Source organism: Xenopus laevis, chromosome 6S (assembly GCF_017654675.1).
Source record: "Xenopus laevis strain J_2021 chromosome 6S, Xenopus_laevis_v10.1, whole genome shotgun sequence".
In the NCBI taxonomy this organism is placed as follows: Eukaryota; Metazoa; Chordata; class Amphibia; order Anura; family Pipidae; genus Xenopus; species Xenopus laevis.
Genome location: NC_054382.1, coordinates 34,641,307 through 34,664,951, shown reverse-complemented (window position 1 = coordinate 34,664,951; position 23,645 = coordinate 34,641,307). Strand labels below are relative to the sequence as shown.

Here is a 23,645-nt window from a genome sequence, read left to right as displayed (position 1 = left end):
ATTATAATTATAGAGAGAAGCCGCAGCTAACATATCAGTACTGACTGATGCTCATAAACTGAAGTGCATACAAATAAGTGTTACAATGTGTGTCATGAACAGTAGTTTCTTCCCACAACCTTCCAATTTGATATTTCAGCAGTTTAGTGACCACATCCTTTGTATTCCATGGTTTACATTTTGATAAATTGTTATGAAGCCTAAATATTAAAGTATTATTTTTTAAAAGTCTTTGTGCTGGAACATGAGTTCATATGACGGGGAACATTTAAAGCATGAGGAATATGAAATAAAAATGTGTGTGTGTTTTGTACATGTAAAGGTGTAACATTTGCTCTTATAATTCGATGGATGGTAAATGTGATTATTTTAAATCCTTTTTTTTTGTTTTGCATTGCCTATGTACAATCAATTACATTCAGAGTTGTATCCATGCAAAATATATATATATTTTTTTGTTCAACATAATAAAGTCATAGATGTTCGGTCAGTTGTTTTGGACATTATTATTATTATTATATTATTATTATTATTATTATTATTATTATTATTATTATTATTATCACATAATATAAATATCAATAAAAGTGATTGTGCTTACATTTTTATATAAACTCCATTACGATTCCTCTAGCAATATATATATATATATATATATATATATATATATATATATATATATAGTAGAACCCCCATTTTACGTTTTTCAGGGGACCAGAAAAAAATTATGTAAAATCCAGGAAAATATAAAATCAGGCAAATTTATTATGCATCATATAGGTGGGTACAGAACACAACAATATAAAATGAGTGAAAACTTAAAATCACTGGTGTAAAATTGTATATATATTTGTAAATGGACTGCAGCTTCTTAAGTGTAATGCACTTAAATTTCTGATATACTAATTTACACAACAGTTGTACACCCCTCCCCCCTAAATTAGCCTGATTAGATTAAGAGCAGCCCTTTAGGTTACAAATTAATAGGTGAGAATAACCTGGGCACATGGGCATTTAAAGGGCTGTAAGGGTATGGTTTCCCCGTAGCTGTACATTATAGGGGAATGCCCCCTAAATTGCTGTGTGATGTTATTGGCAAGAAATATGCAGACTGCACCCCACCAGTGCTCAGAAGAGGCAGAGGCAGCTGTGAGAGCTAAGATGGCGGCTAGGAAGGACCTGCCTCCTGTAAGTGATGAGGCAATGGGCTATAAATCCGTTGTTGTTTATGAAAATTTACAACTTTGCAATACAAGTTTATGAGTTGCTGGGATATTCCATTGGCCGCTGCTGGTCATGTGAATGGGAACCGTGAACATGAAGTTTTTTATCATTCCCCTTGCGAGGACAGAGCTGCATTCTTGTGCTGTACACACTGAGCGCCGGATCTTTCCCACACACAGCCCAGTCGTGCTCCGGCATCAGGCAGCTTTGGAGATGGAGGTTCGGCGACCCATGTCCGCTTCTCAGGTGCTGCTCGGCCACAAGGATTGTTTCCCCGGCCGGAAGGTGCGACATTGTGGATTGAAAGGCTCACAATGGCACCGATTCAGCTTAGAGCCTGGCTCATTTCCTGCTCCTCCTGGCACCAAAGCGGGCTCAATACTTCTCCTATGCGACCTAAACCACAGCTGTTAAACTGGCACGATCCCTGGGAGCCAAGGTGAGAAATTCCTACCCCCACATACCCTGCTTCCCTGCCCCTTCACCCACTGCCCTCTGCCTTTATCCACTACCAAAGGAATCTCATTGGCAAGAGATGCCAATCTACCTGCTGCACTTTGCGCTTTCATTTTACTGATTCTTGGTAAATCCTACGCTCCCAATCCACTGCTGCTGCTGCACCTCTTGTTAAACTGGCAAATAAATACATAAATACTCATCATATACACGCACACATACTGTGTTTTCATATTATTATTATTATCTAATATGTAATGGAATAATTTATTTAAATTGTGCCTTCAATGAATGGGGAAAATGTTTATTGTGCCATTATTTGTATGCACCAATGGACGTCTAATAACCTAATATGTACAAGGTGTAATGACTTCTTGTCCTATAACAGTACCAATGGTTACACGTTACTGCTTGTATTGATAAATGTATTAATACATATTCGATTGAATTTCTCTACCTAATGATCAGTTGAAGGACATTATATAGCTCAATGTCCTAAATATATTGATAATGGGCTGAGTGCAGAGGAAGTTTTGTATATTATAAACACAAAAGACTGGTGTGATTTATGTTTAATGTATATTGAAATGAAAAATAATAATATATATATATATTTAGACAAATACAAGAGGTAATCTGCACTCAACCCATCATCAATATATTTAGGACATTGAGACATTCTGTGTTTTAAGCTATTAAAAATGCCTTACACTTTAAACACACACACACACATATATATATATACACACACACACATACACACACAAATATACATATATCCATACATATATATTTAAATATTTAAATATCAGTACACACATAGAAAAAAATATAGAGTTTCACTTACTGCAACCACTTTCAGTAATCCCTGTATTAATAACATAAGCGACTGATGCTTGATGTTTTAAATATTATGTGTACAAAAATAAAATCACAGGCTTGCCTACTTGCTTGCCTACTTGCCTTTGTGTGATTGATTCACCTTCATGGCAAAAATAAAATGCGCACTGATATTTGAATGACTATGCCTACTCTTGTGATAAATAAAATGATCTCAATGAAAGTGCAGTTAAACATCCTGAATGTTACACTGGAATATTAATTGTTGCCTGGTAGTTGATGAAGTGTGCATTAGCATTGTATTGCAGTGCTTGTTGGGCTGCCTATGAATTGCATGCTGTTCCTGTGGCTTTAGTGCTGCCGCTGTGTGGTGAGAAGTGGTACAACAGGGAGGCATTGAACTGCTATTGTACAAGCAGGCTGCTTTCATTGGTTAGGATTAATTTAATGAACTAATATATGCCTGCAAATGTAGTGATTAAAGATGTTCCTGGGAAAGTTAAATAAATAACTTAAACGACGCAATCGTGTATATATATATATATATATATATATATATATATATATATATATATATATATATATATATATCCTGTGTTATTAAGCTGTATATGAAATAGTGATATAATAATGTCTTTTCTTCTGGGGCTGGCAAGCATATAGAGTTCTGTGAGGCTTCTCAGCTTGCATTCCTTGTAAGATTCGTGGAGTATTTACAGTTCAGAATGATTATCACCTGCTTGCTCTGCCTCTATATTTAAGACCTCTCTGCTATGTAACATGTTTTTTGATGAGTCTAAAATATCTTTTTGGCTGCCTCCTGTCAGTGCAGGGTTTCTGCAAATGGGGATTCATTGCGGTGCATTTAGACTGTATATATATATATATATATATATATATATATATATATATATCTATATCTATATCTATCTATCTATATCTATATATATATCTATATATATATCTATATATATATCTATATATATATATCTATATATATATATCTATATCTATATATATATATATATATATATATATATATATATATATATATATATATATATATATATATAAAGTACAGTGTGCAGCAGTTGAAATAGCCATTGTTACAAATATGCCTTTCTTATGTCCAAAATGGCTGCTTGTGTGTAATGGTTTAAGCAGATATCATTGCTGAGAAGTGGGATGAAACACCAAATAGGAGGGGCAGAGCCAGTTAACCATTGATGCCTGAAAATCCCTGTTAAATTTCACAGGCCCCCAGACAATTTTGTACTGGCAATAAATTCCTGGAAGATTTTTTTTTAGCCTGCTTTTGTGCAGTTTGCTTTAAATAAATACATCGAGCAATTCCTCACACTTGCCTACTTCTGTGCAAGCCCAAGCAGTGAGATTTAACCCTCTGTGTTCAGTTTTAGATTGCTAGCTCCAATGATGCAATCTTGTGTGCAAGTTCTGAGAAAAGAAAATTGTGTTATTTCATATGTTTAGATTTGGTAATCACACTACTACTCCAAACACACACACACGTTTAATACATTAATATCCTTGCTTGCTTTTTTTTCCAGATTGCTTATTGGTGCTGTATTTTTAGAAAGCCATTAAGGGCTTTACAGCACCCACGGTTGAAATTCTTCTAGAGGGGAATTTTTATAGAGCTGGGACAGAGGTGGCCTGGATTTCAGCGAAGGGGCCATAAAACACTAAACGCAGATAAGAAAAGGAATCTTTTTATGGCAGGGCCTGAATTCAGATCTTCTGGCCAAGCCTAGATGTTTGTAGTGCGAGATATTTAATTGCTACGATTTAAACAAGATAACTGCGAAATCTTCTTGGCACCCTCGGAATCTAAGGTCTTGTTAGAACAAAGATTTAATTTTGCCCCCTCCAAAAAGAAGCAGCCATGAGAATTTACATTCAGAAATAAATGATTACAGTTGAGCAAGGCAATTGCTGTACTGCAAAGTTCGCCTATTTTTTGCTCATGATATTTCCAATTCATTTAACTCTTTAACAAGGGAATTATTTTAATTCAACTTGTTTTCACTCCCCAACACTAAAAAGCGCTAATAATTATCACCAGTCTAGAGCAAATTATTTGTTATTAAAATATTAATACCTGGGGGAGGGGGGAATATGTTCTTTAATATGATAGACCCTAATTCAGTGAATCTATTTGGTGTTAATAGCGATGATCCAAAAAAAAAAAAAAAAAGATGCTGGTTTTAATATTTTTTTATTTTTCTTTATTTATAGTGTTTTTCCAACAAATACATACATTGTATCGTCATATACTTCTCTAAGGAGTAAGATCTAAAATTAACTATAAATCTAAAAAAAATTAAAAAAATTAAAAAAAACTATTTTATACCTCCCAGGGTAGTTCCTACTAAAGATAGTCCTAGACAATGTAGGCTCTATGTTTTGGTCTTATAAAGTTTATAAGCTTCCTCTATTATTCTTAATATTTTGTTCTTAAGAGATATTACACCCAAAATTTGCCTGTCGTTTTATTAAAAATTACATTCATAAATGTTCAATAAAAGTGAGTGACTAGTAATGTTCCCTTTTTAAATACAATTTAAGTTTCTGAGTTTACCCACAATGCACTGCTTTTACCTACAATGCACTATGGGTTGTTATTTTTGTTGTTAGCATATTTAAATAAATGTGCATTTAACCCTTACTTCAGCATATGTTGGCCTTTATTCAATACCTTTGGGAGTCCAACGAATACAACTGGAACTAGACTATGAAGCAAATTCTCATTTCTACATTATGAAGATCTCTGTCTGTTTATCTGTATTTTAACTATTTGTCTGCTTGTCTATCCACATAGAAATCTATACTTTGACGTTAGATGTATAGCAAAAATATACTTTAGTTTTGAAGAAAAGGGAAAGCAATAGAAGGGTGATTTTACACCAATGTTGACTTAAAGGATAATATCAATTTGTTTGATTTCAATTATTTTAAGCCAGTCTGTATCTATCTATCTATCTATCTATCTATCTATCTATCTATCTATCTATCTATCTATCTATCTGTCTGTCTGTCTGTCTGTCTGTCTGTCTGTCTGTCTGTCTGTCTGTCTGTCTGTCTGTCTGTCTGTCTGTCTATCTATCTATCTATCTATCTGTCTAGCTAGCAATATGTAATATAAAACACCACTAAATAAACGTATATATATATATATATATATATATATATATATATATATATATATATATATATATATATATATATATATTACACAAAAACGGTGAGTTCTGATGTCATCAGTTATAAACGGTGAGTTCTGATGTCATTTCTGTCACATCATTTATATTTACACGTCCAGGTCGCTGTTGCAATATTTTACACATTGGGTGTTTTGTATGTATTCTTTTATTCTGCATCTGCTTGCATTATCTATTGTTTCAGACCTCATTTAGATTGCTAGCTCTACGGGCAGGGACCTCCTCCCTCCAGTGTATCTTAACGTGTGCCACTAGATGTTTGTGATCCTGTGTATTTTTACTTATTTCACTGTTCGTTTTCCCATGTCCCTTTTATGAATTCATGGTGAAATATACTATGCTGCACAGGCAAGTAGTGCCCTATAAATACAAATAAACGTTTGTCCATCAAGGTTTTACCTTCTAGTTCCTTATGGCAGGGCAATCCATTTTATACAGGAGCTGGCTTTAGCTCCAATTAGTTCAATTATGCGCTGTTAATAAATTGCCTGCGTCTCCAGTTGAGGATCACCCTAGGGGTGAACATTTTTGTTGCATTTTAAACGGACAATACATTGAATTTGTGCCTAATAAAATTTGTATTTGTGTACTTGTTTTTTTTTGGTTTTTTTTGCAATTTCTCTCCTAATTGTAAACAGGATCCTTCCCCAGTGCCCTCCCTGCCATGGGAAGAGCCCGTGATTGGTACATGGGTGTGCTGGGAAGCTGCGTGCGATTTGGAAGTTCGCTGGCTCAGACCTTAGTCCCAGGGGAGCGCCACAATCGCATCTTCCTATTGGCTAGCGAGGGATCAGCTGCTCAGATTTGCCTCTGTCGCTTTTGGCTGTCGGCCATCCAGAAACAAACCAGTTGGATGAGTGCTAATAGTTATAGGCAGATGTACTAATACACAACAAATCACGGAACTGGAGAGGGAGAGCAAATGAGTTCGTACTTTGTGAATAGCACTTTCCCTGGGAGTCTGCCCAATGGACAAGAGGCATTTGTGGGGCAGATCCCTCTCTACCCATCTGGCTATGAAGCTTTAAGGCATTTTCCGGGCGCTTATGGGTCACCTCCTGTGCAGGACAAGCCCTACACCTCACCCTGTTTCTACCAGCAGTCCAGCACCCTCATTGCTTGCAATGGAAGCTCTTATGAGTATGGGGCGTCCAGCTTCTACTCGGGCAAGGAGAGCACCGGCAGCCCGTCCTCCTATGGGACTAAACACAGAGGGGAATATCTACACTTCTCTGCAGATCAGCAGCAATACAAGTCTACCAGTGGCCAGGGCAAGATGCTACACGAGGAAACCAGCGACCGGAAGTACAGCAGCCCTGTCTATCCCTGGATGCAGAGAGTCAACTCTTGTACTGGTGAGTCCTACTGTCCTGCACCCCATTCACATTGCAAACAATCACATCAGGAAATATTGAGAAACGGGGGCCACAACACCTGATTTTTTATATATATATATATATATATATATATATATATATATATATATATATATATATATATATATATATATATATATATATATATATATATATATATATATATATATATATAATCATTCTGCTTTTAACACTAACAGCCAATGGGAAGTGCAGCACCAAAATGTTCTGCACTTCCACTTGATCCTGCAATATATTCACTTCTTCAGAAAAGGGCATCCGTTACAATTCATTTAAAAATCCCCAAAACAATGGCGCTGCCCCACGTGGGTGTTTTCTGCTACTGTCTAGAATAAAAACCACGCGCAGATATGTTTTATTAATTTCTTGCATGAGTACATGCAAAATATCTGTGCAATATATCTCCAAAAAGAGATGAATTCATGCCACTTAATTAAAAACACACTGACAAGCATATATATATATACACATACCTGTCTGTATAAAAGTGTTTATAGGTATGTGTCATGAGGACAAATTCGACATATATTTGGTTGAGTGTATGTAATTTATAGGATATATTGATTTTGCGCCCCTCTTGTTTAATGAGATGATTGCAGGAGGATATCTTAAAAGGGGGATGATGGCTGCATCGGTAGCTAATATGCCTCTATCCCTTTATTCCAGGTCCAGTGTATGGTGCCCAAGGCAGAAGAGGGAGGCAGACTTACACCAGATTCCAGACTTTGGAACTCGAGAAAGAATTTCATTTTAACAGATACCTGACCAGGAGGAGAAGGATTGAGATTGCTAATGCCCTTTGCCTCACGGAAAGACAGATCAAAATATGGTTTCAAAACAGAAGGATGAAATGGAAAAAAGAAAGCAAGCTCCTGCTCCCATCCCACCCCAGCGACGACCCCTCAGAAGACAAACAGGAGGAGAAATGCACCACCTAAAGGCACGTGCCGGGCCTCCTTCTTTTCCCCTAAATCTGGATCTCGGATGCCCTTTCATATTTTACAGACATCAATAGGAATTCGTCATCATCGCGTTATTTATACACAGAGACTGGGAACATGCTCAGATCCAGACGCTCAGTAGTTTTATATATCTACATCTAGATATATGTAAATGTGCGTTACCTATAAATAGTGTTGTGTTAGAGCAAAGGCTGTATTTTTTTATTTTCGCTGAGCAGGTTGATTATGATCCCATTTTTGCCAGCTACACTCCCCATGTAGATCATTTTCCTACTGCAGCTGTGCGTTTGCGCCATATCCCTTCTATCTGCCTTGCTGCTGTAAATACCACTAGTTGTATAAACTACAAGACAAAAGAGAAAAACAACGGAAATCCTAGTTTCCTAAACAATGTTTAGGAAAAAAAAACTCTTTTCTTTGTATAATGCGGCCGAACAGTCACACACAGAGCTTCCCAGGCTTCCCAGTGCTGCTACCAGCATCTTCATTTTAACTGCACAAAAAAACATGACATTTTATCCAGCCCTGCTAATTCTGCTAATTCGTTTCTCTCTTTTTTTTTTGTATTGAATATTGTGTAGATGTGCAGTGCTCCTGGGGAAGGCATTTTTGGGTGAGGCTGCAGCAACCTGGCTCCTATCAATAGTTACCCCATTCATTTTATTCTTGGGATTCATGGGGGGGTTCAACGGGCGGTGAAAGGTGCAGGAGCTTTTCAGGGATGAGGCGCAGGAAGACATAACTACTAAATCTGATTATTACACACACACATATATATATATATATATATGATAAACTATCATACTATCATATATATATGATAGTGATCTTTTAAAACATTGCTTTTTATCTCTTAAATAAAAGCAACGTTTCAAAAGGCAATGGAAAATACAATAAAGCAGAACTGGCACTGCTTGTTCTCCATCATAAAACGGCTCATAACGATGTAAGATATTATTGACCTGGGCGCTATTCACACATACAATGACAGTAATAAAAAAAAAGGCACAAGATAATGCAGTGATATCACAAATAAAAATGACCCCAAAAAAAGTGCATTTTTCAGTGGGTTTTAAACAAAAACCCTTTGTGCGTTTTTGCCTCTATTAATGCGCTGTGCCTGTGAGCCGGTACATTTGGTATTCACTAATGGAGCTGTGAGGGGAATGTAATAATTTTCCTGTAATGGGATGTAACCTTAATTCGACCCCGGCCCTGCAGTCCCTTTTCTGCTGGCTGGGGAGACTGCAATGACGGCTTACTAACCAGAAGGTGGCGCACGAGGCTGCGCAAAATCATCCGGCTGAACGCGAGAACGCGCAGAAACGCTCGCTCCCTTAGCATCCTCCCTGCTCCCCCACTAGTACACCAGTTTACCTCTAGAGGTCATCAGGCAGGATTTACGACTGGACAACAAAAGCACGTGATTCCAAGTCGTACCCCATATTTGGGTGCCTACGTAGGAGGGAACCAAGTACATGTCCCAGTCATTTCCATAATTCATCATAAATTGTGCAAGGGTGCTATAGACGCGCAAAACGACCAAGAGCCACAAATCAAGCACACATATCAAAAAACAAATGAGCTCTTATTTTGTAAACTCATTTTGCGGTCGCTATCCAAATGGCCCGGACTACCAGTTACATAATTATGGAGATCAGAGCTCGGTGAGCGAGCAATACAGGGATACAACGAGCATGCATTCCAGCAGGTACGGATACGGCTACAATGGCATGGATCTCAGCGTTGGACGCACAGCTTCCAACCACTTTAGTGCCAATGACAGAGCAAGGAATTATCCATCCAATCCGAGCTCCTCTTCAGAGCCAAGGTATAACCAACCTGCAGCCTCTTCTCCTCCACCTGACCCTCTGCCCTGCACCGCTGTGGCCACATCGCCTGTCAGCGACCCTCACCAAGGGGGCAAAAACTCCATAACTAACTCCAACAGCACCACGTCCAATTCCACCAACAGCAGCACTAGCACCAGCACTCACATTAACAGAGATGGGCTGGGTGCATCTTCTGGTGCTGAGGATGATGCCCCAGCAAACAGCGACCAGACAAGTTCTCAGAACAGTCAAAGCCCAGCTCCATCAGGGCAACCCCAAATCTACCCTTGGATGCGAAAACTGCACATTAGCCATGGTAAATACGCTTTCTATCTCTTATATCTATATATATTTTTTTAATGAGAAAGTATTAAAACAGCAGAAGCAATAGGGTCCAACTTTTGATGCCTACGCCTGTCTAGACTAGAATTACTGCTGCAAAACATTTCAGGCATGTTAGAAAATTCTCAGCGACATTTTAGTGCTATCTACAAAACACATTCAGTTTAGCGCCATCACATTTCATTTCAACAAAAATATCTAAATAACCAATAGGATATTTGGCGTTGACGCCTTAAGCTGTGGCACCTGTAAGGGCCACCAAAAACACAGAGGAGGAGGAATAAATATGCCCCTCTCTTTAAATCTATATGACAGCAGGATGTCAATGTAAAATGTCCATGTTATTATTGTAAAAACTGGGTCAACCAGGTAAGGATGCAGAAAGTGGGGGTTATGATAGACGTGTTGCATTTTCTCCCCTATGTGTGTGGCTACCATAGCAATCACTGAGAGCCCAGTGCAGATCCTATGCTCTAACTCATGTTGTGCCTCTCTTGCAGACAACATAGGAGGTCCAGAAGGAAAGCGAGCCCGGACAGCCTACACCCGCTACCAAACTCTGGAGCTGGAAAAGGAATTTCATTTCAACAGATACCTGACCCGCAGGAGGAGAATTGAAATAGCCCATGCACTCTGTCTCTCTGAGAGGCAAATTAAAATCTGGTTCCAAAATAGGAGAATGAAGTGGAAAAAAGACAATAAACTAAAGAGTATGAGCATGGCAGCGGCTGGGGGTGCATTTCGTCCTTAAATTTCCCCTCCCTTGAAGAATGTACTGATTCAGTATTAGCTAAACCTGTATATTGTCACCACCACTTTGTATAACTCTTCTCTGTGACTTCTGTGAAGATACCCTCCTCCCCAATCTCTTGTCCACCCTATACCCTAGCAACTGGGTGAACTAGCTTCAAACTGCTTCTTGTAAATGTTTTGTCCTTGGATGCCTATGTATTGACAATTTCATGTTTTAACTTATTTGAGTATGTAAAGCGCTTATGTGTTACTTGAAATAACTGTACAAAAACAAAAAAAATGAGATTACAAAAGCAAACGTTTATTACAGATGTTTTGTGTCTGCAGACCCCTGTATATGTTCGTGTAGTGTGATCATGTCTGAATGCCTTCCAAATGTCTCCCACAATTTCATGAAACTACCTAGAGTTCCTGTGAACAATAACTATGTTGTAGAAGTGACTTTGCAGTCCAATTTATCTTGTGATATCGTCTAAAGTAGCTGTGACACAAATTGTGTCTGTCCTAGCTGTGCCTTTTGTAATGAGGGGGGGGGGAAAAATACAATAAGAAAAAAAAAAAACATTCGCACGAAATTTTTCTGAAAAATGGCTGGAATCGCAGCGTCTGGTTAATGTGTTTTATTTTATAAAATCAATAATATAGTGGAGTTTGGCAGATTACGCAATTGTTCAAATTTTTTTGTAAAAAAAAATGTTTTTTTTTTCAAGAAAAAATATGACTGGAAACAACAACAACAACAAAAAAATAAACTTTCTACTGAAGATACTGGTTGTGCTTGTGTTAAGAAGTGCATGGTGTTTTAGGGAGGTGAGTGTTTTGATTGATGGTAAAACGCTCTGCTATGTGAAGCACTGGCTGTTGAGAATAACACTTCATCAGGACAATCTATAATCTATGTACAATGATCAATGAGTGAAAATATTAGCATAGGATGGGACCAAAATCACATTAACAGGTTCTTTAAACTATACACACTTTATTTACTCAACTTCAACACTTCGTGTAAAATGTCTTTAGTAAAATAAAAATCTTTTTTTTTTCATAAATAGAAAAGGATATTTGTGTGCTCTCAATACTGCTCTGATTACATAACAGATTCCTAATTGCCTCTAGGCTTTCAAAATGTACTTACCTCTCATTAGCTTGGAGAGCTAACTCTTCACAGGCTGTAATGGCTAGGAAAGAGATCCCCCTTCTAACTGCTTACCCTCTTGCCTTCTTAACTTATATAACAGTAAACTTTATAAGCTCTAGTTCCGGCTATGTGACATTTGCCTGCCAAATGAATGGGGTTTTGTCTATGAATTACATCGTAAAATCCTCCATAGCACAGACAGATAGGCTCACTGGCTATAAAAAGTCACGTGGGGCTATTAAAGTAAGTTTTATGGTTTTAGGGAGTAGACGACCAACATTATATAGTACATATCATATAATCTCACTGATGCTGGACATCATTTGGCTTTTAGCAGGACAAGTAAGGCTTGCGGGCAGTTACCTATTTAATTAGCAACAGCCTTGCCCAGAATTATTGCTACTTACAAAGTTAAGGTAAGTTAGAATCCCTAATTATTTTTATACACTGCTGGAAGGAGGGAATACTATCTAAATAGTAGCGTTAACAGAATAGACCATGGGTAAAGATTTTTTTTTTTCTATTTTTTACAAGCAGCGATGTCTAATTGTTGGGTATAGGGTGTTACAGAAATTCCAAACTGCAGGTATTGCCAAATATTAATATTCGTGTTACTTCTAGTGTGCTCTCATTATTATATGACTTATTTAAATGCAGATCAGCTATGGTCTATGGTAGATCCTAGTTCTAAGGTATCTTAACACATTTCACTTAGCAGCTGCTACAGAGTAAAGAGCTTGGCCAGGTTAAAATGTATCTCAGAGTATGACAACTTACCTTGCCTGCTTCATTGCAACCACAAGAAGAGTCACATCATTTCAAAAGTGAAAGTAGATTATTTCCACGCAGCTTTAGTTGTTTGGGAAGAAAAAAAAAAAAAAACTTCCCCTTAAGATATATGCTAGGGTTTGTACATTTCTGGGCTGGGAAAGAATTTGGATAGGCCCCAGCTGTCTGTTTACTGCAACATTCGTTTAAGTCAATAGTGAGTTCACACTGCAGTGTGATTAGTCAGCAATGAACTTTATGGCCGGAATTAACTGTAGCCTTTGAGTTTCGGTGCTATATTTGGGGGGGATAAGAACAGAGTCTTCATTCGGTCAGATTTGGAGAGAAAGTGTTTGGGAACCATTTTATCCACAAACCTGATTTTTTTTTTTTTTTGTTTGTCCACACGGCTGTATCATCTCACATGAAAACTTTACCGCAGGTATATATTTGTGTGTATGTTTGAGTGTGTACATTCTGACCGGCATTGCAATTAGGATTGTTTTTTAGGATAGCAATAGGAACATTTGGTAACTGGGGGGAGCGCCTTTTTGAAACCCTTTCTCACTAAACATTCCCATTAGCATAAAATATGACCCCCCAATAAAACTCAACAATGGACCTAGCATTTGTTGCTTGGGTTGTTTTTGTTGATGCTTTTGTGATCTGTGAGAGAATATACATTTGTCATTGTTGTTTGTAATTTGCACGTTTTAAAATGTCCCAAATTTCTAATCTTCGCAGTATATAGACGTGTCTTTCCTTGAGTATAACGTTCAGATGCGAAGTGAATTATAAATATTGCCTTATTTGCAAAAAAAACTATTTCTGTTTATGTAACATCTATGGATCTCTGTTATCTCTCTCATCTTTTTTTTGTGTTTATGGCTATCTATAATCTGTCTATCTACAATATCTATCTATCTACTATCTATCTATCTATCTATCTATCTATCTATCTATCTATCTATCTATCTATCTATCTATCTATCTATCTATCTATCTATCTATCATTTGTGTTATTAGTTGGCACTTTTAGTAATTGGTTAGCTTTTCTCATTTCATATATGTATGTTTTGGGATTTTAAGACCTTTGAAAATGCAACACCTTTCGTTCTTAAAGTGGAAAAATGTTGTGTACTAACTGGATAATTGTCATTTAGCTTAGGTGATTAAAATGTTAGTATGTTTTTTCTATCTACAAATCATTATATTCTCTAATATATCCCTCCAACATCTATAATATTATCTATTAATCTATACATGTATCCACTCTATCTATCTATCTATCTATCTATCTATCTATCTATCTATCTATCTATCTATCTATCTATCTATCTATCTATTTATCATCTATCTATCTATCTATCTATCTATCTATCTATCTATTTATCATCTATCTATCTATCTATCTATCTATCTATCTATCTATCTATTATCTATCTATCTTTATTCTTTCTTTACATATAGTTACCTATTAAAGAGACTGAAAAACAATTCAGGATTATGTAACATTGTACAGTAATTGTCTTTGCTCTATCAAAGGCAATTAATGTACACTGTGACGAAACATTTGTGTAACATTTTACGACTCGTTACTTTGAGCTTTACTGCAACTCATAAACATGTTTTATGGTTTTGTAATATAACGTATCTGAAAATGTCACAGGCTTACAGTGTATCTTGCAGTTTTGCAGTGTTTAGTGGTTGCTACATTATCCTTTGTTGTTGCCTGCACTTAAAGTTTATGCCTACCAAACCACATCATTAAAGATAATATTATGTCCCTTTTACCTGTGTTTTAAGACAGTCGAACAGTAAACATTGGATCTCCAATACACCACCAGCCTGAACAGATTCTATATAAACTTTTATCGACACACACAGGCACCCACAGACAGACACACGCACATGTTCTACATTCAAAGCTTCTTAACTTTGTGTTACATTTCCATACTGTACACACTAACACAAAACACTGAATTGTGGCAGAGTATCATGTATAAAAGGACTGCTGAAAGAGACAGTATGCTCATATAACATTTTCATACTTGAAACTATCCAATTTGTGAATTTAAACGAAGTGTGTGTGTGTGTATATATATATATATGTGTGTGTGTGTGTGTGTGTGTGTGTGAGTGTATTGCTCTGTACACTTTTAAATACTCCCTTTGAAATTAATATTTACACAAGGTTTCTATTCAAACAATTGGAATTCTGTGAGGCAGCCCTCGCTTAAGGTGAAGACTGTCATTGCCTAACAAATCACTGCTGGCGCAGTTCACTGCCAGGTTAAGTAAATGCAGTGAAGATAAATCTGCAAACCCCAGGAATCACCAGCAGAGCTCGCTTTATACCAAGTTCACCGACAACTCAGTTGCCTGTGCAAGCTGGTCTTTTCTTTCTCCTCTAGAAAAAAAAAAAAAAAAAAAGTTACTAACTTTTCTTGCAAACAAATTAAAGCACATTAAAGGCTAAACAGTTCAATTTTGCCTTCCTATTCGAGACTTTAAGTCTTCATTTTCATAGACTTGATTTGGAGTCGATTAGAATGTACATTTTTACAGCATTTTGTTGGGAACTAATTCGTGATTATCCTTGATTTGCTTTATATACTATTATTTTTTTGTTTCAATGTGGATGTGCATTTAGCAGATAGTGTTAGACACAAGCCTGCTGGGTGTGCAAGGATCCAGCGCTTGCACATCTGCAAGTCAAAAAGTTAGAGGTCAAAAGTTTACTTCTCCAAGTCATCTATCCAGGCAAAGTTTGATGTCAATGTTATAGTAGAAATTTTGCCTATCAGCACAAAAGATAAAACGTGTTTGAGTTAGGCAAGCACCATAGACTGGACTCCTGGTGAACTTTAGCGGTAAAGTGACCTTAATTACAAATGCAGGGCTACAAATTTATTCTTTAGAAAATTCCGAGCTGAATTTCATTAACAGCCTCCCTATTTCCATTCAATAGACTTCTTCCATATACAGCAGTCAGACTAAATTTAAAAAAATAATAATAATAATAATTTGATGTAACTATCTATTTATAAAATAATAATACTAAAAAAATAATAATTTGAATTCAACGCTTGTTAGGTGGTTGAAATCAAAATGAGAATTGCGAAATGTTTATAAGAGAGTCAGAAATTCTGTTTATTTGCATCCTGGATTGTGAGTGTGAGGTTTCAGTCTACACTAGAATTTGTTTCGATTTGTTTAAGCTGTATTGCTACAATCTATATTAAAATGCAACAATACTTTTTTTTCGGTTCTGTATACAAATATGTATTTATTCTTCTCGTCGGGGAATTCGGTTGTTTTGATCTATATTTGTGGTCGGAATTCTGTTGTTTTGCTTACACTAATATGCATATTTTTGGTATTTATAGATGTATTCCTATGTTGTAACGAGAGAGGTTGTTTGTTCTCTTCTGAAGATAAATTACTTTTTTCGTTGTCTCCCATCAACATGCTGGAAATCCATTAATCACAAATTAAATGCTTCCAGATCTGTTGTAAAAACAAAAAAATATAAAAAAGGGAAAAAGAGGTCATTTTCTTAAATAATTGCTCTATAGTTGTTTTTACTGTTAATAACAGTTCATCGCTAATTAAGCGCTTCCAGATCAGTTGTAAAAACAAAAGGATACAAACGAACAGATACATTTTAATTTCTCTTTTTTTTTTGTCCTGGTAATAACCTTAAATGCAAAGCTGAATATTGGAATTTTCCATCAGTTCAAACATTAGCACGCTTTGCTGTACTTTGCTAATAACTGGCTTCCTCTATGAGGTCACTGGGATTCACAATCAACAAGAGAGATACATTTCATAACCCCTGTAATGTGTACTTTTTTCCGTTATTTATTCTTCATTTTCTGTCAGAAGAAGTGACCTGGCAGAAAATCCCTGCTGTCTTAAGGACACTTGGTGGACCTTTTAGAAAAGCTTAAGTCCAAGGGCGAGGTGAACTTCAGGTCACCGAGTCTAACAAATATGAAAATGTCGCCTGGTGAACTGCGAGGCTACTTATTTAACAAAGACTGTCAATGGGGAAGATTAATATGAAACAAAATGTGCGCAGTGTCAATCCTCGGTCACTTAAAGCAAGCACCAAGCCTACACGTTGCAAGGAAGCAGCTTAGAAGACAATGAAATAAAAGAATCTGAGCATCTTATTCCCCCCCAAATATTGGCCCAAATAAAATATTAGACGGTGGAGGAAACAACTTCTTCCTGGAATATAAAAAGCATCTAATTGCTACAGTTACAAAATAAAAGATGGTAGTTTTTTTTTTAAAAAAAAAGGCAAAATGTAACACACAAACTGCCAATCAGACCACTGAGTAGATACTTTGTTGCATTCAGATATGAATTTAATTCCAAACGTCAGATGTCATTTTTTTTACAAGACATAAATAAAACAATGTCACCTGAAACAACACGTATGGCAAAGCATTTCCACTAATTTCTAATTAGGTGAGCGAATAGGTCCAGAAATGTTCATTTTTTCGTTGTTTATTGCAAGTTGGTTTATAGTCATAAATCTTACAGGAAAAAAAAAATGTTTAAATGTAGGTCTGCAAGATAAGGCGTGGTGGTCTTGGCTGAATTCTTTTTATGATTACAAAACCACCAAGACATGTAACAGGCCTATAGAAATGCAGCAAAACAACAAAACCCACATGAAAGCAAGCTCCTTTCAGGGCTGATTGTCGCTATGTATTTAGTAATTATCTGCCAAAGCAAGGCCTAATTGGGCAGTCTGACTAGTTAAAATCTGTGTGCGTGTATATATACTTTAAGTATTAAATATCTATACATTTTTAAATATAAAAAGACTAGTATGAGTATATATATATATATATATATATATATATATATATATATATATTGTAATTGCTTTAACGTTCACCTGCAATAAAGGATCTGATGAATATTGCTTATCCCAGCTTTTATATATATATATATATATATATATATATATATATATATATATATAAGCTGGGATGAGCAATATTCATCAGATCCTTTATTGCAGGTGAACGTTAAAGCAATTACATTAGTGAATAATAAACAAAATTAAAAGTGGGAGTAGGGCTGTTGAGTTCAATATTCCAAACAAAAAACATATTTGATTGTGTCACTATGCTGTAACACAAATTACAAATTGGAATTCCAGTCAAAATTTCCATCAGGCCATATTTGATAACTGGAAAAAAAAATAAAACAAAATGAAGTTTCATAGACACTCAATGTGAGGTCTTGAGGTTGATCAAAGTCAGGCTAGGCACTAATTAGATCAAAGGTGTGATATGGTTGTATCATGATATTAATATTCCGGTATTTTATGGAACTTTACTAATTTAGTTTTCACGTTTTAAAAATGTACACAATGACTTGTTAGAAAACTATAATAAAAATAGCTGTTTCTTTTATTTTTTATTTTAAATTCTAATTCTCAAAAGTACACCATCTGCTTTGTTTTGTGTTTCCTTTAACAGGGAAATGCATAGGGTATGTATATTTTTTTAAGAAACATGTATAACATTTTTAGGCTGGTGTATTAATATTTAAGTGGGCAATATACCAGTCTCTTTTCTAACCCCAGAATTAGATAAAAATGACGTCGTATGAATGAATCAGACTAAGCGTGTGCGTATCACCCCACCAACAATATAAATAGTTTAGACATACGTGGAAAACTGGAATGCTTTAAACATAAACCCCAAGCTGTGTCTTAATGGGCTATATGTTTAAATGATGAGGAAGAGTATGGTGTAAGCATAACAGACCAGTTTCTAGGATATACATTATAGAGAGGGAATAAGGTTTAAAGTGGCAGTTAAAAACAAAATGTATATTGCAAGACAATATCTATCTATCTATCTATCTATCTATCTATCTATCTATCTATCTATCTATTTATCTATATCTGTGTCTCTCTATATCTGCTTAGTTATCAATCCATCGATCTGTGTATCTTTCTATCTATCTCTGTCTCGTTACGGAGCATATTATCTTACCCAGAACAAAGAAATAAATATGTGCAAGCTGTTATGGCTCAGATGAGTCCATTTAAAATACAGCATACCTTACAAAATGCATTGGTGCACTTAGTATTTTTTTCCCTCTGTGCACCATATGGATTGTCTCAAAGTCTACGTCTTTTGAACATTTAACCTCACCGAATATAAAACCTCACATCCCACAGATTGAGACAAGCCAATCTGCACTTCTGCTGAGACTTCTGATGACCTACACAGGCCTTTTTTTTTTTGCAGAACAAACTGACTCTATATTACAATACCTATGGTGTAATACCTAGGCTCAGGGCAGTGCTAATATCAATATTTTGTTTTTGGGAAGAAAATATATTTTTTTAAAAACAAAAAACTTTCTCATCTGGTGTGTTCAAAAGGCTTTTTTTTTTAATTTTATGATTAGCAACAATAACATTTACATTAAATAACAACAGACAGTGTATGCAAAGCAATGCAAGCATTCTAATAGAATATACATTTTGAAAATCAAATATATCAGATTTCTAGTAGTAAACTATAGCTAGATTGGATATTATAGGACTATTGTCTAAAATATAGTCCTGATTTAGTTTTTAACTAAACAATTTCTGGCATTACCAGATGTCTGAAGATTTCCTTTCCTGAAAAAAAATGTAAATATGAAACAGGACACATATATTTATATATAAATATGAAACGTGACATATGCCCATGAGTATGTGGGACACCTACAGGCTGCAGTGCTCTTCTCACCTCTCTCATTTGTGCGCTGAAATCTATATGACATTGCTCTTTAATGCCTATTAGATAAACATGGGAGCTGATTATGCTGCGCAGTCTGTAGCCAGTGTTGTACCCGTGAGATCAGTGTCCCTATATATATATGTACTTCTGTTACTGATGTGCGATTTTTATCGCTCAGAAACGCTGTTTGCAGCAGAAGTTCATAGAAAGCAAAGCTGATTTTGGGGGCTGTCAGACTAACATGACATAAAATGCAGTTCCCCTTGAAATGATCAGTGACACAAGTGTATATGTAAGGAGCAGCCCTGTGTGTGTATAACATGATTATTGTATATTACAGGCACAATGGATTATTCCTTACACAGACACTTGAGTAACTGCTTGCACTTCAGCTGTCAGACTCTCAGCCTGGTCATGCCGGTATTATCTGCTGCTAATTCTAAGGAAGGGTAGGACCCTGTTCCCGTTGTCCCTCTGGCAGAGATCCCCCATTGATGACCCCGGGCTGTGGGGTAAGTGTATGAGGTCTGACTGCCAGAGCATTTATCTTCCTTGTGTTTCCTTATCCGGGGTCCGGGGGAGCGCAGCCATTGGCCCGCCGCATCACGTGGCCTGCTAACTTTGCACACTTGACAGGGGAGTAGGAGGGTTCAGTGCAGAACAGAAAAACGACAACGCGAGAAAAATTAGTATTTTTTTGTTGCACTTGCACAAATTAATGGCCATGAGTTCGTTTTTGATAAACTCCAACTACATCGAGCCCAAATTCCCACCCTGCGAGGAGTATTCCCAAAATAACTACTTGCACAGCCAGTCCCCAGAATACTACGAGCGGCCGAGGGAACCCGGGTTCGAGGCTCCTCCCGAGACTCTGTATTCTGGAGCGGGTAGTTACCCCGAAGCCGGCTATGGATACAGCCACATTGCTCCGCCGAGCCAAGAATCTGCTGCAACAGTCCAGGATGGGATCTCTCCAAAGGGGCGCAGTCAATCTCAGCCTCAACTTCTCCAAAGCCACGTCCTCAGGCAGCCTCCACAGCCCTGCGATTCCTTATCAGTTCCCAGTGACAGTATCCACCCTGAAAAGATCCCTGCAGCCGCCCTCAAGTGCAAGGAACCCGTGGTGTATCCATGGATGAAGAAGGTCCATGTCAACATAGGTAAGTTGCAGAACAGCCATGCCACCTCCATTCCAGCCATAGCATCAGCTGAGCTCTCTGTTGGCCAACAGGGCAGAAATCCTTTCACTTCATGTCCCTGAGCCAGAGGATTTATTGGAGTCCCTCTGTTTAGAAAGTAATTACAAGTCCCATAAATAAAATTACCCAGCTATTGAACCTGGGCCATGCTCCTCTGAAGCCTTTTTTATCCGCATCCCCATCACCATATTTTATGGCATTCACTTGTGTCCTATTGTCATCTATCTGATGGAACACTTTCCTTTTAACCCTCTGTATATCCACCTTATCTGAAAAGAGTTGCCAATCCATTACCTAATAATTATGTTGCATTCCTCTTTTTTTATGTTCAGTTAATCCAAATTACACTGGAGGGGAACCCAAAAGGTCTCGAACAGCATACACCAGGCAACAAGTCTTAGAGCTTGAGAAGGAGTTCCATTTTAACCGTTACCTTACCAGGCGCCGACGAATTGAAATAGCTCACACTTTGATTCTGTCTGAACGTCAGGTCAAGATCTGGTTTCAGAATAGGAGGATGAAGTGGAAGAAAGACCACAAACTCCCCAATACAAAGATGCGATCTGCCAACACACCAGCTTCAAACCAACACTCCAAAATACAGGGCCATCAGCACACAGATGGGCCTGCAGCTCCATTATTATAATTTCTAAATTGTATTATTTAAATTGCTGGTTATCCTTGGGACCAAATGACTTTTTTTGGGGAGGGAAACATGCAAAGCTTATTGCTCAGTGTTGGATAAAAAAACTCAAGAACCGAACATGGACAAGCGCAAAAAATTTCGAGGATTTTTAAACAAGACCTTTTTTGTTGTTCTATTTATGTCTTAGACTGTATCCATATCAAATAAGTAAGGGACATATATGTATAGGGATATTTACATATAGCTGAATGTCTACATAGGAAACGAACTATTTTGTATACAAGCTACATAAACCACAAAGACATTTGGGAGATATGTGATAAAGGTTATTATGGATCATGCATTGTGATATAAAGTTAGAAATCTCTGTGGGTATTTAAGAAACCAGTCTATCCTCCCCTTACCCAAGATGATTTATTTAATGGCCTATAAATCTGGTCCCGTCCACCCCAGCCGTCGCAAGGAACTTTGTAAATACCTGGTAGTATAATAATTTTCATTAGATTCGTGGGATAGATTTCCCCTGCTTTATATGTTATTTGAGTCCAATGTGTGTGTTGATACCTTTTTGGATGCTGTAGCATAACGGTAAAAGGCCTTCAAATGTCTTGGAGACAAAGGCATGGTGTAGTTACAATACGTAGTACATGTGGACTTGTGTTGTATTTTGTGGTGCTATCTGATGATATCAAAGAGCATTCTGTGAAATTAAAGTTTTCCCAATCCACCACATACCATTTCCTAAACTGTAATAAATGTATTATAAATATGAAAAGATAAAGAGGTCGCAGGATGTTTATTCCTATATATTATAGGAGTGTGCTGGTTCAGTAAATAATAGGTTCTTGCATACATTACAGACCCACAAATCTTGCATTATTTGCATACTTGCAGCACGAGGTAAACACAAGCCAGATGACGCAAGAATTAAATCAAAGTGTAATATATATATATATATATATATATATATATATATATATATATATATATATATATATATATATATATATATATATATATAATACTGCAAAATGCATGCATCCTGTAAAAAGAAGATAAATCTGTTTTCTTTATGCCTCCCTTCCAAGTTTGCATATTTTTCTTCTGTATTCCTAGTCTATGTCTTTAATCAGGACTTCTAAGTCTAATGACTTTGTTTTACTATGCATGTCTATTGAAATAAGTATCCTGCACCATTTTGCCTGTTATTTGCATGACATTTGCAGCCTGTTTGTTTCCTTGGCTCACACAATTTTTTGCATAAATCCTGCTTTTGCATTTTTTGTGTAAGCAGAAATCTCACCAACGAAAAAAAAAATGTCCAGTCTGAAAATATTTACTTTTTTTCTCCCACTAAATTAGACTTTCTGGAACATTTGCCTTTGGAAACACACGGTTTGTCAAGGAGGGACACCGTTTCTGGGGAAAATGCAGCAATCTCCATTGGGTTCTCATTTTGTGTTAAGAACTAAGACTGGATGGCAAAGAGATGTGACTCCAGTGACTCACAAGAGGTAAAACCATTATTTTATTTGTTAATTTATTTGTAGAAGAATGTATAAATGTGTATATTTACATACATATATAACTATATTGTACCTTGTATTTTCTTCCTTACAATTTGCTGCCTGTTCCTTGCCCTCTCCCATTGTGTGCCCTTTGCTAAGGCAACCAGGGTTCACAGAGAGGACACGTTTTCTGTCCCATTGATTGTTTTTTTTTGGAAAGATGCAAGCTGACCCTGAAACCCTTGACCTTTAGGATAGAATTCCAAGTCAGATGAGAAATCCCAGTTTTTGTAAATCTATAAAGCTTGCATTCACCATAACATTTATTTTAATAATCATGCATTTTTCAAATAAAATATCACTGGTAATGGATGATCCAAGCAGCAAGACAAATTCCAATGCCTTGTTTATCAGCGTTTAGCAGGAATTTGCACACTTTCTGCAGTGTGTCTCCTGCACTGTGAGATGCCTAAGGTCAGCTCAGCAGCAGGCTAAACTCAAGCGATAAAGATTTGTTCGTAGTGCCTTTATTAATGAAATCAGCCATATTTATGTTGTATTTTCTTTAAAATGC

General features: G+C 36.6%; 5 protein-coding genes across 8 annotated transcripts in view; all 5 read left to right on the top strand.

Moving 5' to 3' along the window:
* hoxa7.S (homeobox A7 S homeolog) overlaps nucleotides 1-485 on the top strand; it is a 3,521-nt gene extending 3,036 nt beyond the window's left edge. Inside the window, exon 2 of the mRNA XM_018269239.2 lies at nucleotides 1-485. This exon is cut by the window's left edge and continues 892 nt beyond it. The gene's annotated coding sequence lies outside the window, so the exon portion shown is untranslated.
* hoxa3.S (homeobox A3 S homeolog) overlaps nucleotides 1-23,645 on the top strand; it is a 47,524-nt gene that overhangs the window by 4,391 nt on the left and 19,488 nt on the right. The window contains exons 1-2 of one of the 4 annotated variants that reach the window (XM_018268575.2): nucleotides 757-1,663; nucleotides 22,926-23,077. The gene's annotated coding sequence lies outside the window, so the exon portion shown is untranslated. 4 annotated transcript variants of the gene reach the window in all.
* Nucleotides 5,859-8,116, top strand: LOC108719928 (homeobox protein Hox-A6). The gene is made up of 2 exons (XM_018269238.2): nucleotides 5,859-7,114; nucleotides 7,823-8,116. Exons 1-2 carry the CDS (start codon nucleotides 6,682-6,684, stop codon nucleotides 8,092-8,094), a joined length of 705 nt encoding a protein of 234 aa, XP_018124727.1. The 5' UTR covers nucleotides 5,859-6,681; the 3' UTR covers nucleotides 8,095-8,116.
* On the top strand, nucleotides 9,699-11,070 carry hoxa5.S (homeobox A5 S homeolog). The gene is made up of 2 exons (XM_018269237.2): nucleotides 9,699-10,266; nucleotides 10,793-11,070. The coding sequence occupies exons 1-2, from the start codon at nucleotides 9,699-9,701 to the stop codon at nucleotides 11,041-11,043; spliced, it is 819 nt and encodes a 272-aa protein (XP_018124726.1). The 3' UTR covers nucleotides 11,044-11,070.
* LOC108719683 (homeobox protein Hox-A4) lies at nucleotides 20,224-21,868 on the top strand. The gene is made up of 2 exons (XM_018268872.2): nucleotides 20,224-20,878; nucleotides 21,250-21,868. The coding sequence occupies exons 1-2, from the start codon at nucleotides 20,437-20,439 to the stop codon at nucleotides 21,561-21,563; spliced, it is 756 nt and encodes a 251-aa protein (XP_018124361.2). The 5' UTR covers nucleotides 20,224-20,436; the 3' UTR covers nucleotides 21,564-21,868.